At 39.0% G+C, this 19,159-nt stretch overlaps 1 protein-coding gene across 2 annotated transcripts in view; it reads right to left on the bottom strand.

The window, feature by feature from the left end:
• TUNAR (transmembrane neural differentiation associated intracellular calcium regulator) overlaps positions 1-19,159 on the bottom strand; it is a 33,457-nt gene that overhangs the window by 12,912 nt on the left and 1,386 nt on the right. Inside the window, exon 1 of one of the 2 annotated variants that reach the window (XM_077820761.1) lies at positions 12,176-12,253. The exons of the other annotated variant lie outside the window; for it this stretch is intronic. Coding sequence (XP_077676887.1) covers positions 12,176-12,214 — 39 coding nt within the window. The 5' untranslated portion in view covers positions 12,215-12,253. Of the gene's footprint in view, positions 1-12,175; positions 12,254-19,159 lie in introns of those variants that run through there. 2 annotated transcript variants of the gene reach the window in all.

The raw sequence follows: 19,159 nt of genomic DNA, 5'->3' as shown, positions 1-19,159 counted from the left end.
CCGTAGAATATGGCCTAGTCATAGGTGGAGCTAACTGGTCATGAATAACTAAGCATTTTTAGTTCATCTGAGCCATTTACACTGTTAATTGCCTCCTTGGCATCTCCCACTCTTTGTGGGCCTGATCCAAAGTCCAATGACATCAACAGAAAGACTTCCGCTGACTTTGCTTTGGATCAGCCTCTATATGGACCACTCTGGTGCTTAGCAGTAGATTAGGAACCAGCATCGGAAAGCATCATTTTCATGCACTGCACACAGGAGAAACAAAGTAGTGAAAATGTAGCGGGTGTTGCAATGTCTTTCCACTTTACAGACATAGGTACTCAGCAGTGGGCCTCTGGCTAGTCAGGAGCACAGGGGTTGTCTCCAAGCCATAGGTAATATCATCTTTCTTCAGGTATGACTGAGAGGGGCACCCATCAGGCCCAGGACCCTTTGAATGATTCTTTCACTTAAAAGGACTTTGTTTTAATATCTGGCCTCACCTCAGAAAATGCGTGCACATCCAGGGCATTTTAGGCATGGAATACCTCCAGGAATACATCCAACCAAAATTGGCAACCCTAAAGCCAAGTTGCATGGGGAATTTACACAGTGAGTTATTTTTAACCCCTGACATCAAGAGACATAACTTCTCTGTGCCGGAAACCACAGACTGCAGGAGCTAAGGGGTTAAAAGTCTTTATTTGTATAACAACTATATTCACTTCTTGTATTTTAAAAACCTAAGCTAGGGGGGCTTAACACACCTGACTTTACTTTTTAAATAAAATCTGAGTGCTTCACTCAGCAAACTCCAATTTAAAATCACAGCAGGAATGACACTGGGTTGAGACAGAAAGCACTTTTTCCTGATACAAGCCTGTCAATTGATTTTAACAATGGACGTTTTCTTTCCATGGATCCAGTATTTATATTCATTTTGTCATTTGGAAACCTGTCTAGGGAAACATAACATCCCCCTGCACTGTAATTATCATTGCCTATGTTTCATGTGCATGTGTGAAATCATTCTGGGAGCTATGGAGGTAGCTAGCAGCACTGTCCGGAAGGGGACAGTCTATTCTGTGGAGGGGCTCCTGGAGTTCCAATAACGCTAGAAAGGTCTGTGCAAAAAGCAGCCCTGGCACGGGCTCCCAGGATGGATTCAGATCATTCCTTTCTCCCAATCTTCAGCCACACTGGTAGAAAAACAGCTCTGATTTACAGAAAGGTAAGGTTGTGCCCCTGATATGCTTGACTATGGCTCTATGAAAGAGATGCCTGCTAATGAGGACACCAAAAAGCGTATCTTCCAAAGCTCAAGGCTTCTTTTTCTTCCCATCCCCCTAATTCCTTACTCACTTCTTTGCTCAGTTCTTCTTTTATGTACTTACTTTTTTTCCCAAGAGCAACTCCAAACTAGGTAGAGACATTTGCCCACAGTGCTGCTCAGCTTGGGGTTGGGGACAATGTCTGCTCTCATGGCTCATTGGGCTATGGGAACAAAAGGAAGAGAAGCCTGGGATGGTGGGTTTCTGCCTGAACCTACAGTGACTTGCTTCCACTTTCAAAAGCAACTTTCCTTGGCTGATCCTGTAGGCACTTACACATCCCTTAACCAGGACCTCATACCAAAAATAGTCCACAAAATCCAAGAAAAGGCTTTGGGATGTTCAATTCTCAGAGATCTTCCTTTCAAACCCACACAGGAATGAACCAAGAACCACCCCTTTGAGTAAGGCACACTGGCAAAATTTGCTTCAAACAACCTAGACTACAAGTGTCAGAAATTTATTTCCAGTGATGTGCTGCTGGTGAGGACCCCTGCATGATCCTTCTTAAATTTCTTCCATTGAAGTTAGGTGACATCCCTCCCACTGATGAAGTCATCCGCTTTCTGGAAATGGCTTAACTAGCCTTACAATCCCTGGGGATCAAGAAAATATTTCTGAAAAGCATGTGTGTTTACCTTTAGTGTGCACATGGATGGTCTTGCGGCTAATGCACAAGGTTAGGAGTCACCAGAGATGGCATCTAGTGCCATCTCTATCATGGACTTCTCTGTCAGGTGTTGAGGCTCATTAATGTTTGTGAAACCGATTGAGACTCTTTGATCTATGTCAGCATGGAAGTGCAAAATATTATGGTTCTGAGAAAGCACTGAGATCTACTGATGAAAAGTGCTATATACGAACTAGGCATTATATTAATTATTCATTATTATTTCTTTTTAAATGAATTCCCCCAATTACAAATACTCCTCCCCACAGAGTATGCACTGCTGGGGAGATCCTGTGCACAAGTGTCAGACATTTTATTCCAGTACCTGATTTTCACCATAGCCAGGTACAATACATGCTCCTTCTCCCTCACTCCTATTAGGTGGCAATTAGTACCAAGAAAATTAGAGATTTGCAGAATAAGTGCTCTACAAACACCTCTTTGTAAAAGGCATATTGCCATCTGTCAAAAGCCATGCCCCCCTCACCCTCTCCAACTATATCTCTGTGCTACCTTCATTCTGTGTTCTGTCCTGACTTGTAATTGTTAACTTTTGCTTTTCTGTTTCTTTTAACTGTCAAAACCACCAAATTAGAATCCCACTGGCTGCATCATCCTCCAGCTAAGGAAGATTTACAGCTGGTTTTTTTAGCATTGAACAATAATAAATGAACAGTAAATAATGCAAGTGAAACTTACAAAATATGTTGGCTGACCCAATCTGCAGTTGTTTATAACTGACACAGATGTAGAAATATGGTCATTTTATGGCGGAGAATGAGAAATGCCTCTTTATCAATTCCCCCTACCCACCCCACAATTGTGGAATGGTCCCTAAAGGAGATGTGTGACTGGGAGCAGGCCTTGTGAGTCGGGAAAGAAAAGAGAAGCATATGGACAATCACCGTATACACTTATGGACTGGCCTAGCATTCCTTGATTACTCACTATCAGTGGGAATTCTTATCTATACACAAGAAATGCCTAATCAGGTCCTTGATACACTGAAGTATGTCTGACACCTGAATCTTTAATAAGGTCCTCAGTGTATAACACATAAATCTCCGAAAAATTCAGGAACAGGGAGGGAGTTTCAGGCAAAGAAATAAGTTGTAAAGCCACATTCCACAGATATTCTTTTTAGCTATTTTTATGCAGCCCCACCAGCCTAGTGCTGTTTGCTTGTATATAAAACCTACCAGAAGCCTGATCCAGTTGTTGTTGAAACTAGAGGCAAAGTTCACATTGACTCCAATGGGAATTGGCTCAGGCCCTACAAGCAGAAGTCACTGAGATCAGAGATTACACCAAAAACAAGAAATGACTTATTTTTAAATTTAAAAAATATCCACCAAAATTTTCAGCTTAAATTTGTTAGTCCTGTGGAAAAGGCCCTAACATTGAATCACTTTGTACGATAGCACAGAGGAGAGTGTCGTGTGACAATAGTAAGAGTCACAGAAAGAGTCCCTTTCTTCTAAAACTAAACACATAACTTCATAAGTATAAAGAAAACAGTAATACCTCGAAAGTTACAATCTCTCCCTCTCTGATTCAGTATACAGCTTCTGCTTAGAGCCTTTCCCCAGCTCCATCCCTCCACCTACGTTCCTGATTACAGATTATAGAACCACTACACCTATTCTTGCAGAGACAACAGTGAACCTCGTCACAAAAAAGCAGGAAACACGTGCCAAGAGAAGCATCACAGAGAATGAATGAGACAAACATTTTCACCAAAAAAAAAAAAAAATATCAATGTGTAATTCATGCTAAGGATAATGACTGGACATGATATTTATTAAATGTTAATAAGCACAGCCAGTGAATCCTGCGGTTGCTTGTCTTGTTGCCCGCCTTTTTAAAAACCTGGTTATTAATTTGCTTAGTTGGATCTAGTATTTTTTATGGAGGTGGCATTTATTTAGACAGTAAGCTCTTCAGGGCAGGGGGTTTTCTTACTGTGTGTTTGTACAGTGCCTACCATGGTGGGGATCCAATCTCAGTTGGTGCTAGTGTTATAGAAGTAACTAATAATAATAATTGTGGTTCAGTGTGCTGAGCACAAGACGAGAAGCAACCTGAGTTTTTAATCACAGATCTACCACTGAGTCAGGAGTTATACTTGGGCCAGTCACTCAGTGAAACTCCCACTGAAGTCCAACACGGCAGTTTTAAATCCCTGCATATAGAGCCTGAAGAGGGAATAGCTGGTATCCTAGTCCACAGGCTTCCTGCCCACAGACAGAGAGAAGGTGGGAGATTGAATTCCTTCCCTCAACCTACTTTGTTCTCCACATGAAGCTCAATGGCACGAGTCAGCTAGAGACACATGCTAACTAGTGAAAATCAAAGGCATTATGATTAAAACCTACTTAGAAAGTTCCTTCACACTGGGAATGTTACTTTAAACCTGAAGCATTGTAGTATCAAGTTGTACAGAGTGATTAACTTTTGAGACAAACCTTTTTGTATAGACAAAAACAGTTATTTGTAGGGACAAGCTGTTTTGACAACATTCTTCTCTAGCAGAAAATAGCAGGCTTCCTCTTATAGCACAGACTAACAATAACATAAATCTACATACAGTTTTTATTATATACTATGTGAAAGAAATAGCATCGTTGCTTATTTGCACTGCATCTGCTATAGATAAACTAAGGAGTTAGGGCCAGATCCTCAGCTGGTGTAAGATGGCATAACTCCACTGAAGCCAACAAAGCTATGTCAGTAAACAACATGCAACGTCTTGTCCCCTACTGGAGAAAGAGCCATCAAGTGATGCAGGGCCTGACCCTTTATCATGATACTTAGCATTTTTTACAAGCATTAACCGACTAAGCCTCAGTTTGGGATATGTCAATAAGATTTATTAGCCCCATTTTACAGATGAGGAAACTGACTTACATAGAGGTTGGTAGCCTGACATAAGAACATAACATAAGAACATAAGAATGGCCATACTGGGTCAGACCAAAGGTCCATCCATCCCAGTATCCCGTCTATCGACAGTGGCCAATGCCAGGTGACCCAGAGGGAGTGAACCTAACAGGTAATGATCAAGTGATCTCTCTCCTGCCATCCATCTCCACCCTCTAACAAACAGGCTAGGGACACCATTCCTTACCCATCCTGGCTAATAGCCATTAATGGACTTAACTTCCATGAATGTATCCAGTTCTCTTTTAAACCCTGTTATAGTCCTAGCCTTCACAACCTCCTCAAGCAAGGAGTTCCACAGGTTGACTGACTTTCAGAAATGCTGAGCACCTCAGCTCCTATAAAAGTAACATAAGCAGAGGAGGGAATGGAATTCATCCTGCTACCTCCAGGCCATGGGAAAGAAAACTATGTGGTAGAATTGCAGTTGCAGAACTGCCAAGATCTCTATTTAGTGCATCTGGGACACTGGGACTACAAAAGTGCAGATCCTATGGGCTCTCCCCAGTCTATCCTAACTGTGCCAATCAGAGTAGTGTGGAAACCACCAACATGGCACACAGGGTGTGGAAGCCTTCACATGCAGGATGGTCGCCTACCACACACGTAACCCCCTTCCCCCTCCCGCACAATCCCACAATAGGGCTTAAGTGACAGGGGCTTTGCATAGTTTCACTGTACCCGGATGAATTTCACTCTGACTGAATCAATCAAATACAGGTGTTCAAGACATCTCTGCTCGTTTCACTGCTCCACTTCTATATTTTCATCGTTAAAACGAACAGCCATCATCTTACACGAAATATACTGGCCTAAATGCTGTTCTCTGTGCACAGGTGCAACACCACTGAAGTCAATGAGGACTTTAATTAGTCCACTGAATCAAAAAATGCATTACAGAATTAATCACAGGAGGGAAAATTCCCTTTGGGAAAGGAAACCAGCTAATAATGCAATGCATAGCCAGATGCAGGATTTTTGGTACCTCATAAGTAGAATCAGATAGGACTGACCAAGTCTACTTCCATAAGCTCAACTGCACTAAGTCACTAACACTATTCATCTTACGGGGTGTTTCCAATGACAAGATATCCTGTAGTTATAACACATGTCAAAGATGCGGTTAACAATTTCATATTATGTATTGAAGTAACAATACTTTATAATGACAGGTTTCAGAGTAGCAGCTGTGTTAGTCTGGATCCACAAAAAGAACAGGAGTATTTGTGGCACCTTAGAGACTAACAAATATATTTGAGCATAAGCTTTCATGGGCTACAGCCCACTTCATCGGATTTATGCAGTGGAAAATATAGTAGAAAGATTTTATATACACAGAGAACATGAAACAATGGGTGTTACCATACACACTATCACAAGAGTGATCAGTTAAGGTGAGCTATTACCAGCAGGAGAGAAAAAAACCTTTTGTAGTGATAATCAAGGTGGGCCATTTCTAGCAGTTGACAAGAACATGTGAGGAACATTAGAGGGAAAAAATAAACACGGGGAAATAGTTTTACTTTGTGTAATGACACATAATAGTCCAAAGGAGCAGTTACAGTGTACACTGTCAAATGTTTCAGTGTTTAAAGAATGCATCCATCTGTACCAAGCCATATTGCGCTTTGACGCAATGCCCACCCTTTAATATGGCATGTCCTAGCCTTGGAAACATCGGTGCATGGAAACAAAATAGAAAGGACAGCAGTGGAATGGATGACCTTTTGGCTACTGTTTTGATCTTCAATATAACAGGATAGGGAACAGGATGTGTTTATTTTTAGCATCATGGAAGCAACAATATAATAAAGTTCAAGCTGAGTATTCCATTAAAAGCCATTATTTTTTGTATGTTTTAAGAAATGCTCTCAAAATCTGCTCCTGCAGGGAATTTAACTATGTTTGGCTTTGCATCCCAGGGCTACTCTGAAAATTTGAACAAAATCCATTAAGTATTTTTTAATTTAGGTACACATGAAAAAAATACATGAATCAGACTTTAAGATACACTGTCTTGACATTTGCATTCCACAAACTTAAATGTGGTTTTGTTTTCAAGCATCAAACTTGGTCCTGATACAATTTTTCATCAGGGACAGTTTCTGATACTTTTACTCTGGGTTAATAGCACTTTACTCCACAAACAGTCCCACTGATTTTTATGGGATGACTTGTGAAATAAGGTACTATTGAATGTGATTAAAAGTGTCAGAAGTATTAAGAATGCACAATACATCATTTTCTTTACTGACTTTGGCATGCATCAAGTTATACAGGTATAATTTACATTTACAAAGGTCATGCTGGTGTGGCCCCCTCTCATATCAGACTTATCTATGTGCTTTGTCTTTAAGGAAAAAGAAAAGGAGTACTTGTGGCACCTTAGAGACTAACCAATTTATTTGAGCATAAGCTTTCGTGAGCTACAGCTCACTTCATCGGATGCCAAAAGTACTCCTTTTCTTTTTGCGAATACAGACTAACATGGCTGTTACTCTGAAACCTGTCTTTAAGGAGTAATCCTGGGACAGGTATTTCTCCATCCTGCTCTGTGGTAAAGATTAATTATTTAACTTCTCTGCAACCTTTTATTATCTTTAAAACCTAGTGGTCCACCAGCTTTTCTACAGGCCTCCTAACTTCTGATCTTCTTAAATAAGATCTTATTATTTGTCTCGATTGTCTGGTTGTTCTTCAGATTTCTTTTTCTTATCCCACTTAACATCCACCTTGTACCTCAACTGCTCAAGTTTGGTCCTATTTCCATCAACTGGGCTGAATGTTAATACTTAGTACTTTTACAGAACCTTATATCCAAGGTCTTCTGAATATTTGACAAAATTTAACTGGATACGTCTTTCATAACTCCTGTTAGGATAATTATGGTAAGTAATATTATCTCCATTTTATAGATGGGGAAACTGAGGCAATATTAAGTGACTGGCCCAAGGTGACATGGCATGGCACTATTCAAGGTGAGACCAGAATACCAGTATCCTTATTTTCAGCCCTGAGCTCCATGCATTAAACACAGAGAATAATATTTTGGATCATATATCTCTGCTCTGCTATATAATCAGACTCTTAAAAGGAGCATTCTGGATTCAGACATTCCTTTATATTCTCTTCCACAGTAAACTAATCAGGAATGGCAAAAGACTGTGATTGTCCTGTCAGTGCATGTTTCCATACCTCTACTTAACACTTCTCAGGAACAAAATACTCACATACATTCAATGCATGTGATTTCCAGCTAGAAAGTTAGTTTTAATTAACTTGCCGTCTCCTAATTCATTCATGTCTAGTTAATGTGGATAAGAATAACATTCTCCATCTTCTGTAGCTGAGTCACACATGGAGCTGTATCCCCATTCACTCTGGTAGGCACATGCCTTTATGCTTTCAGGGATATATGGCTGTGGAATTATTTCCAAAGCTCTGACATATTTACAGAGAACTTTTCCCACTACATAAAATATTTTTATTGCATGGTATTAAGACAACAAAGTGGTTCTTCTTCAGTCTCTGATGTATTTTTGCCATCAAGTTGTTTTTAGTCTCACCATTTATTTTTTTCCTTTTGATAAAGGAAAAAAAATCTGAAAGATTACCTTGGATAGAGGAGTATCACTGGGGTTATTATGTTTTTATCTCTTATTTGCCATATTATCTGTGCCACCATTTTGTGCACAAATACTGTATTAATAATGTCCTGTACAAATTCCTGATAATAAATGGGCAGTCTTTTAATTTCACAACTGGATGTTTCTCCTCTCTCTCACCCCCCATAGTCACTGCCACCCCCCCCCCCCACCATGCTTGTAAAGCCCACATAGGATTTTTCTATTTGCAAATTCTCCACTGAATCTAGGACCTAACTCCCATATATAGTAAATCAATTACAGAACTAGTGTTTATATTTAAAAGGAATGCTTTAGGAGAGATCTAAAATAACTGGGAGATATTTATTCCAACACTAAAAGTATATATCAGCAAATCCCTTTCATATCTGCTACCTAAAAAAAACACTGCAATTATTAATCTAAAAGTCTGAATGCAAATCGTTGAGAGGAAAATTAATGAAAGAAGGGATGGTCTTGTGGTGATACTTCCTTTCTCTCACCCTTTGTTTGTCTTGTCTATTTAAGACTGTAAATTCTTTGCTGTAGGGACTGTTTCTTACTGTGTGTTTGTAGAGCTCTTAGCATGATGGGACCCTACACTTGATTGGAGACTCTAGGCACTACTATAATAAAAATAATTAATGGTAACAATAATGTCTGTCTCCCACAGACCTAAAATAGATATTGACTGCTACTCAGTATCATTAATATTTCTTTAATGAAGATGAGGTACTCGGTGGTGTACGGTGCAAAAAACTAAAGATAGTCCTTCCCTGCAAAGAACTCTTTGTTCTGATTTGGGACAAACACATGTCAAAATATCATAATTTATGGTGGGACGAAAATTACAGTTTTCTAATCCAGAGGATGGGATAACTTTGCATGCATCTTTTTTTCCTCGTCATACAAAAGTAAGTCATAGCCTCATTATTTTTTGTCAGCTTTGTGGAGGGACTTGATTGAGGACTGTGGGGGTGACCTGGTCTGGGAAAGGCATTCCATACATAGAAGTCGTATATTTGTTGTATTATTAAGAATAGACTTCTTGAATATAACAGACGCAGTAACTACACAAAATAGTTCCAACTAGGGTGACCAGACAGCAAGTGTGAAAAATCGGGACAGGGGTAGGGGATAATAGGAGCCTATATAAGAAAAAGACCCAAAAATTGGGACTGTCCCTATAAAATCAGGACATCTGCTCACCCTAGTTCTAACATATGGGATCATCTCATTAATGCAGGGTCCAGTTCTGCAAGCTTACGTCCAATGAGTAGCCCATGGAATCAGTTACATGCATAGTTAACTGAAGTTGTCTTTGCAGAATCAGACCCATATTGTTTAAGATTCTAGATTTCATCAACTTTAGAATACATAGTGAGATGGTAAGCTAAATACAGCCCCTGTGCAATTACCTTACAGTAAATGGATAAAATGGCATGGTAGACAGTGTGTTCTAAATCTCAGTAACAAACACAAACTGATATCAGAACTTCAGAAAAAATGACAACGAAGATTTTGGTATTATGTACAAAAGCTTCTGAGTCAAAGTAGTGCATGTCCTTACAACTACAAATACAATATGATCAAACCTAGCCTTGTTAATTATATGTATTATCGTTATTTTAGGAATAAAAAAAATAGTCCTGCTAAAGTGTTGACATTTGGTATATAATACATTTTAAAGGTTGATTTCCGCATATAGTCTAACATTTGATTTTGCCCCCAAATTTTTACAGCATAACTGAATACCAACTTTTTATTGTACTCTTTGTATTCTGGAAATGTCCCACTCCGTCCTAGTTAGAACCAAGTAATAATTGTTTGTTTTATAATAATTATACTAGCAGTACATATTCCTGTAAGCATGTAAAATGATTATGTTTTAAACAATCATGTTTTAAATGATTTCTTAGTTATGACCCCTATCCACTTAATTGTATGTGTATATTTGGGGCCCAAGCCTTGATTCTGCAATCAGTGTAAGTTCTCTTGAGTACTGTCAGACTTCAGGAATGTGCTCTGATGATCTGGGCTACCTCCAGTTGTGAATATTTGAATGAGTGATAGTTGCAGGGTCTCCCTGAAACACACCTTGTAAAATTCTTCATCATAAAAGAGTGAGGTGTGTTAAGATCTGCCTTAAAATTTGATCCCAAATGAAGAAGGGAAAACTTCCTCTGTACTGGTGAGACTTGGCAAATCTGTCAGATTTTTAAGTCTTCAGCCTTGTTCATAACTATCCTGGCATCATTTGGCCTAGGGTCCAATCTGACCTGGCCTGGCTCTTTGGAGCCTTTCTGACTTTTAGAGCTGTTGCTAGGAAACCATCACCCTCCATTGCAGTTTATATAGTTGAATCACATGAAATCTGCCAAGCACATCCACTAATTGTCCGATCTTACTTGTTTTTTTGCCATTGATTTAAATGAGAGCAGCATGAGATCCTTTTTACAGTTCACTTCTCAAGATGTGGCCACTCCGTCTTTCCCAAACCTCAGTGGCCAACCAGTGTGGAGAAGGACTGAGCATGTTCCCTACTCACACAACATCCTTCAGGGAAATAACATGCCCCTGAGTACTTTCACCTCTTAATCTTGTCCTGATTTTCAGAACGAAGATCCAAGGGAATTGTGTTTTGTGAAGAACTGAACTGTACTTCCCTTCCCAGGGATTGTGATTTCTGCTCTGTCTGGAGATTTCCTGACTGTAGCATTATTAGCAGGTCAAATACTTGATTACTAGCACCACCATGTAGTCCTCTAACACCTTCCACCTAAGGATCTCAAAGCACTTTACAATTGTAGATGAACAAAGTCTCATAACAGCCTCGTAAGAAGCAATGTTCCCATTTGCAATCACCTTGGACAATCTCATTAACACATGACAAAAATAATTCCCTATGAAATAATTTGCACATAGAACTTTTCTATTAATTAATTTTTCAACAGTAATTTTATAGGATGAGTCAAACAGCTTATTTTTAACCTTCTGAAATGTGTAAAAGCACAGCATTTCCACACACCCCATATGTTAATCCCAGCATCTGTGTATGCACAATTGTGCACTTTACATTTCTTTGCCCACAGGGAACACAATGAGGAGAATCTATCATCTCTACAGTCTTGCATTTAAAAAATGGCATTTGTTTCAAAACCCTGCTATAGCTTTTACTTACTTAACTAATACTTGTTAGAAACTGGTCATATGGTTGTTGGGTTTTTTTTCTTTTAACCTTCTGTTTTTGTCTTCTAGCTGTCAGTACTGTATGGTCAAACAGCTCAAGTACTGGAAAGATATGGCCTATTTCACCCTATACAAACACCCCTACACCTCTAGAAAAATGTAAAGAAAGACTCTTAAATGGCAACTTTAGTCTGCAAATTTTTACAGACAAACACATTTCTTGAAACCCATCTCAATGCACAATTGACAACACACACACACACACACACGGACGTAAGAAAGAAAATATCAGTGAGAACTGCAGTAGTGATCAGGATCCCTAGTCCTGAAAACAACCAGGTTATAAAACATTCTTTTGATTGTTTTTTTTTTCCCTTTTTTGTTTTTAACTCTCAGCATACCAAGAATGTTATTGGTAAGGAAAGAAAAGGCCTTACCATGCAGTGCATCAGGAGGAGAAGAGAAGCAGAGAGCATGCTGCAGAGATTAAGCTCAGCATGGCATACAGATATCTTTTGGAATTGAAGAAGATTGTCCAACCCATTCTTCTTAATAAAGCGGACAAGTTTTCTCTAGGCTTGAATTTTTCACCAGAAGTCAGATCCTTAAAGTGCATTATATTTTCTTCTTCGGGAGATGTATTTCCTCCAGTTAAGTTTCAGTGCAGCAATGCCATTTCCAATCAGCTCTGAGAAGTTCTTCATTCCCAGATACATGGTGTCAGAGGGACTCCAAAGAAAATCAAAGAAAGAAAGGGGAAGGGGGAGGGAAAGAAAGAAAACACCTTACTGAGGCCCTAAAATTACTATGCGAAGAAAAAAATAATGTATTCTCCCTCTCTCTATATATGTTCACAGTAAACAATATGATCTATTTGATCTAATCATGTAGGGAGAGCGGGTTACTATATAATAAACCAAACCAATCAAAACCAAACTTTCCTAATTCCCACATGGTGCATATTCATTATTGCTGCACTACCAAACAACCCTTGTAATCTTAAGGAATCTTTGAAACCATCTTACCAAGACATCAGCCATTCGTTTTCTTTCCCAACTAGTGTGGACGTTAGAAATTCTACATTAGCTTTGGAGAACCCTTGGCAAAAATAAGTAAGTAAATAAAAGAATACATTAAGTATAAAAGCGAAGCCCCTAAAGAAGAGGAGAGTTTAAGAGATATCGTGTCTGAAGTTCCATGGATACGCATACACTAAATTACTATAGGGAGTAGGGTGACCAGATAGCAAGTGTAAAAAATCGGGACGGGGTGGGGAGTAATAGGTGCCTATATAAGAAAAAGCCCCCAAAATTGGGACTGTCCCTATAAAATCAGGACATCTGGTCACCCTAGTAGGGAAAGGAGAACGGATAAAGGACAATGGCTAAGGGAAGATGGGTGGGGCGGGGGGGAGTTGAGTGGGATCCTGAACCATCCTGAGCCTCCCACCTTCTCCTTGGCAGCAGCTTGGGCTTCCCCTGTACCTTCTGCAAAGCATGTTAATTGATTCTAGTTGCTGAGCAACTAACTCTTGGGAAGGAGTACTTGTGGCACCTTAGAGAGTCACACTGACACCTTCACCACAGCCTCAGCAGTAGCAGCACTGAGAAGAGGAAGATCCAGAGGGTATGGTTTCTGTCTCCCTCCTACCTCCACCTCTCCGCAATTGTATGTTCAGTTTCCCTGTAGGAAACCTTGGCAAATTTTTGCACTGGAAAGGAAAAAGCCCACATTAATGCAGAGGGGAGGGGATGTGGGTTGCCCTCCTCCCTCTCATGCTGCACTGACAGGACTCAGCTGAATAGCCCTGCTTCATGCTGACAATGCTGCTGCTGCTGCTGTAAAAGGGAATTCCTCTGGCTCTACAATCCCAAGAGGGGCTGCAGTGGACTGGAGCACTCTAGGTCAGGAGGGCTGGCGTGGCAAAGGAAAACCGACCCATGCACAGGGAGAAATGGATGAACTGGGGTGCGAGGGACAAAGGAGTAGCTAAATTACAGCACTCCACTGAAAAGCGAAGCTGAATTAATCCTCTGGCTCCATATGCATGTTGCAAAACATGTAGTTAAAGCAATGAGCAACTTTTGTAATTATAGTTGCATGCAGGTTTGAAATACACTATACTAATGACCATCCACCAAGCAGTGACTGCTGAAGCCATCCTCTTGCAATCACATTCATTGGACAGTATTGTAATGTCCAATCACAGCTCCTGTATGGTACATTTACACCACTCTTTCCAAACACAGAGACAGACACAGTCTCTGACCAGAAGAGCTTGTAAATTAAGATAGAGTTTGCAGTTCTCTGGATATATTTCCAACAGTATGCATTTCAGAGCTATACAACTTAATTCCGTCACTGGTTTATTCGATCTTCTGGTTAATTTGATCAAAATTTCATGAGCTAACTCACTTGTAGTTTTTAAAACAGCACAAATGCTTTCCCAATAATTTTTGAGCATTAAGTCAGCAATACTGGATAATTCAATGATGAGCTATAGAAAGTTGCCATTTAGGGGTCATTCCGGCAGCTGCTCCTTTGGAAGAATTACCATTGTTTTCAATGTGGCTGCAGGATTGGGTCCTTAATAAGGAAGGCCAAAATTTGGCATGAGACTGAAGAGTATGAGATAGAAGGCACAGCAATACTAGGGTGACAAATACTATACAAATAATCAGAGGCAACTAGACAGAGCCTGATTAGAGCCCATTGAAATCATGGGAGTCTTTCCATTGATTTCAATCACCTTTAGATTAGGGCCACATAGACCAATGAAGAACCATGCAATGATTTAAAAAATGGCTACAAACAAATGTATTGAACAGTCACATTGGATAAAGTCTGAGGTCCTTACTCATGCCTTACTTAGGTAAACTTCCACTGTCTGAGTAAGGACTGAGAAAAAGTGAAATGGCCTCATGACTCGGCCCATTCTTACAGGCATTATAAGCCCCATCAAATCCTAAACCAGATGTGTTACATGTGATGGTTATCAAAGATATAAACTAGATCAACTATTTATTTCAGTTCAAGTGCCACCATTAGGAAGAGCAGGGTCTTAAGTACTATGTGAACATGCAGCCACATAAATGGACACATAAAACTCCCTTTTGAAAAGCTACCACATATATCCTGTTTTGTGCTGCATAAAGCGCTGACTACCTGGTGGAGGAGGGTACAAGGCCACACTATGAATAACAGTGAGGTTTGTGCTAGTGGACTGGGGGAGGTGGATCCTCCGTTATGCTGGGCCTTGATGTATTACTTTGGGAGTTTTTCCGTGCCTCTTAGCATTCTCTCTGCTTCTCTCTCAACCCCCTCTGCTTCAGCTTTTGAAATGGGGGTAATCAGAACTGAATACAGTGTTCCACCTAAGGGCCACTGATTTATATAATCAATTCCACGTTATTCATTTGTCACGGCACCTCTTCTTTTGGCATCTCAATTTCTGATAGTACCTCATCTCTATTACCAGATAAGAGTAAGTCTGACAGCATAGATATTCTGTGGTGGTGACTGATGCAAATAATTCATTAACTTTTTCTGAAACTTGTATATGTTCTTAAATTGCTCCCTGGCCTTTACCCCCTGGATATATATACTCACATCAATGAAAGTGCTACAGTGCTATAGGGCAGGGGTTTTCCATGTACTGCCAAAGGTTCTCTTTCTGGTAATCCAAAAGTTCATAAGAACATACAGGCAGTGCAGTGGGAAAGGAAGTAGGGTTGGTAGCTTGTGCATATAGGGGTGCATGTGTATGCATTGAGAGGTGAAAGGAAGTTTCATGAGATAATACCTCTCCTACAAAATGATCCACAGAATGGAAGAGCATGAGAACCAGGGAAAACCACTAGACCCATTGCCAGACAGGGATGCTATCGTGCTGATCCTGCTTAGCATGCCACTTGCTTTTCTGAAAGAAACCAAAAGTTTATACAGAAGGAGGAGAGGAGACAATGGAGAAGTGATGGCAGAGCGTGAGAGAAAAAAGGAAACTGATCTTTATTGTGAGCTTGTATAATGATTTATAAAGTTCCATAGAAAACCTCATGCTAAAGTCTCAAAACTACAGACTGGGCAAATAGTACATTGTGAGGTTAAAAAAATATAGAAATGTATAAGGAGGAGGAGAAAATGTGCCCAGGGGTCTGGGAAATTCCTAAAGATTTCAATCCAGGGAACAGACACAGCTGGGGAGGTCTCCCTGACTATTCTGTGCACATAAATCACTGAGCTTGCATGAAAGTAACTCAATATATACAGAGTATATAATAATTCTTGGCAATAGCTATTAGTTATCAGTCGTGATTTTTCTATTATCATTTCATCACATATTTGTTACCCAGTTACACTATGTATTTATCTGTTTTTATTGCAGGCAGCGAGCCCTTTGGGAAGAATGGCAATATGCTGCTGGTATTTCAGTAGATCTTACATTGTATTTTATTCTATACCATGAAATCCATTCTTTTTATAAGAAACTGGGTTCAAGTGGAATGTATGCTACCTCTCTGCACAGAGGCAAATTTCATCAAAAGTGCCAAGGAAGGGCAGCAGAAGGACAAAGCAATACAATGAAACAACTATAAAAGTAAACAGGGCAACAACTGGTGATTCCAACTGGGCACACAAGAATCGGGAGACTTCAAATTATTAGAAAAAACCTCAGTGAGAAAAGACAAGAGGTGTTAATGTCTGTATAATATTTAGAAAATGCAAAGCACTACAGATAAAATGTAACCCCATGCAAGGGGCCAGCACAACCATCTAAGTTCCATTTCAGCCCTCAAAAAGGTGCTGCATAGGTCTTGAATGTCACTGGATATAATGCTATGTATTATTATGCACTGAGAAGCTCTGGTACAGTATATGCTTCACTTCCTGTTCCACTTTGTTCTAGTTTATCTTTCCCCGCACTTTCTATCCTTTCAATATCATCATTACTACCCCCTAACTTTTGTTCTAACCGTTATCATTACTGGGTCCCCATCCACAGAGAGGTACAATTTCACTCCAGATTTCCTCCAAACAGCATGCCAGTGGCATTCATGCATAATATGATTCAAGTGGCAGGAGAAAACTGAGCATAGTAACCCCTAGCCACTCCTCCAATTTCATCCACTTCCCTGCCACATTCTTGCTTGACCCTACCAGCAGTTCCTAGAATACCAAAAGATCAAACTTCATTCTAACTATTATCAAATTTAAATACATTAAAGAGACCATTCCATCGCCACTTGTAAATTACAGTCTTGCCAAAATAGTTGTCATTTTTCACTCCCTGAATTTCCTGTTTAAAAACAATCTCATTTGTAGAATATTTGAAAAGATGTGTAGTGTGCATGGAAATCATTAGGTATTAAATAATATGTGCAATTTACAATACATGCTGAATTTTAATGAAGAGTATGTGAAATAAGTTATCCATACATCAGAAGAAGTTGTCTGGAAATGTTTCTAACTCTGACCTTTCGATAATCCCATTTCTCTATTAATATTCTGTCTATTGCAGTAAAACCAACCAAGTTGATTTTTTGCCTTTTTAGTTTAAATACTGTTTAAGATATTTGAGTTTCAGTGATTTCCTCTCCAGATCGCAATTAGCAAATAACAGGACAATCTCTAACCATGTGAAAAAGTACAGTTAAGTTTTTTTTTTAAATCTTCAGAATATATTGAAAAAATAGACATGTATAATCATATTTACCTGGGTAATACACTGTTTTCACAACAATCTAAAGAATAACTGACTTTCTTTGGAATAAATGTTAAATCAAATATTACATTATACCTTTAAATTTAACAAAAAAGATTTTTACAAAGCAAGTACTATTACAAATAAATGAGCACATTATTATTGTATTCTTTTTATCTGTATCTGCATTCCATATGGTAACAGGTGAGATTCTTCTCTCACTTATGCCAGTGCACAACAAGATTAATGTAGTTACATCAGGGAAAAACTGGTGCAAGTTAGAGGAGAATCAGGCTGGTAGAATGCAAAGCATCATGAACTGGTTGTAGTTTCCGTGTCTACTTTTAGATCCATGCTCTTGTTTCCTTTAAGTAAATACTATTGCATTGGAACTTGAAAAGTAACTTGTATAATAAAAGACTTAAAAAAAAAAGGTCTCCAGTTCATGACTGTAAATTGATGGATTTACTTTTACATTTGTCACTTTAATCTAAAATATAGTTGTAATGGGTCTGATTCTAATCTTACTTACATTGACTTTACACTGGTGTAATTCCATTGACTTTGGTGAACTCATTCTGGATTTACACTGGAAGCAGAACCAGGCTTTTTGGGCCACATTCTACTCTCACTTAAACCAGTATAAAACCGCAATTTTCCCATTGCTTTAATGAAGATACTCCAGATTTGCACTGGTGCGACAGAGAGCACAATTTAGTGTATTATACAGTAACTGTATCCCAACACATAGATATCAGAATATCTAACTAGTGTTACAGGCACATTGCATGCAGTAAATACATAGAATAAATGTTTTCTTCTTTGAAAAGAAAATCCTTGTTTCAAAAACACTTCCAAACCACATCAGTGGAATACTGCTAACACCTCAATTTCAATTCCGGCAGATTTAAAAGTGACATATTGTGCTAAAATGCAATTTATTATAACAAGAGAAAGACGAATTTTATCTTTTTAGGTCAGCAGCGCTGAATCAAACTTCTGAATCAAAAGGAGGAGTCTGACACTGCTTTCATGGAAGTCAGCAGCAAAACTCCATTTGACTTCTAGATTTGGGCCCTCTTTTGTTATTAGTTATATTCTTTTTCATACCAAAGCGGTTGGCATGTTACACCAAATGAAGAAAGAGCGAGTAATGCATTTCATGTTGCTTACATAAAATGGTCCAATTTTTATGTTAAAACACAATAGGAGTTTAAGATACCATTCTTTGAATGGCCTAAGAAATGCAATGATGTATTTGTGCATTCTTTATTTATAGCTGAAGCTCATCAGAAAAAAAAAACTTCTGTACAGCTGTGTAATAAGACAGGACATGCAATGCATGAGTTCACTGAATCTCAAGGGTGCTCCTCTGCCTGAAATCCTTTTCTACAGAAGCATATTCACAGTAGGCAAAGAAAAGCTCTCAAGTAAGCTAAGCAGAGCAACAGTTACTGCTGCTGAGTGCACATTATTTCTGAATTGGCAATATACCTACTGGGCAAAAAACATTACAGTATGTTAAAGAAGGATTAGACAGGCATCAGCTAAATTAGTCCTATTAAATTTTAGTTACGCTCTCTCGTGTGTATTAAATGATATTACTGCTTAATAACATAAGCATAAAAGACAAGCAAAAAGTGTTTCTTTTTCATATTTATTTATAAGCAATAGCAGTCTTTTGAAAAAAAAGGGGAAATTTCCTTCACTGGGGTATCCC

The sequence above is a fragment of the Eretmochelys imbricata genome, chromosome 6, assembly GCF_965152235.1.
Source record: "Eretmochelys imbricata isolate rEreImb1 chromosome 6, rEreImb1.hap1, whole genome shotgun sequence".
Taxonomy (NCBI): domain Eukaryota; kingdom Metazoa; phylum Chordata; order Testudines; family Cheloniidae; genus Eretmochelys; species Eretmochelys imbricata.
The sequence above is the reverse complement of the archived record's forward strand: the minus strand, read 5'-3'. Positions and strand labels throughout refer to the sequence as shown.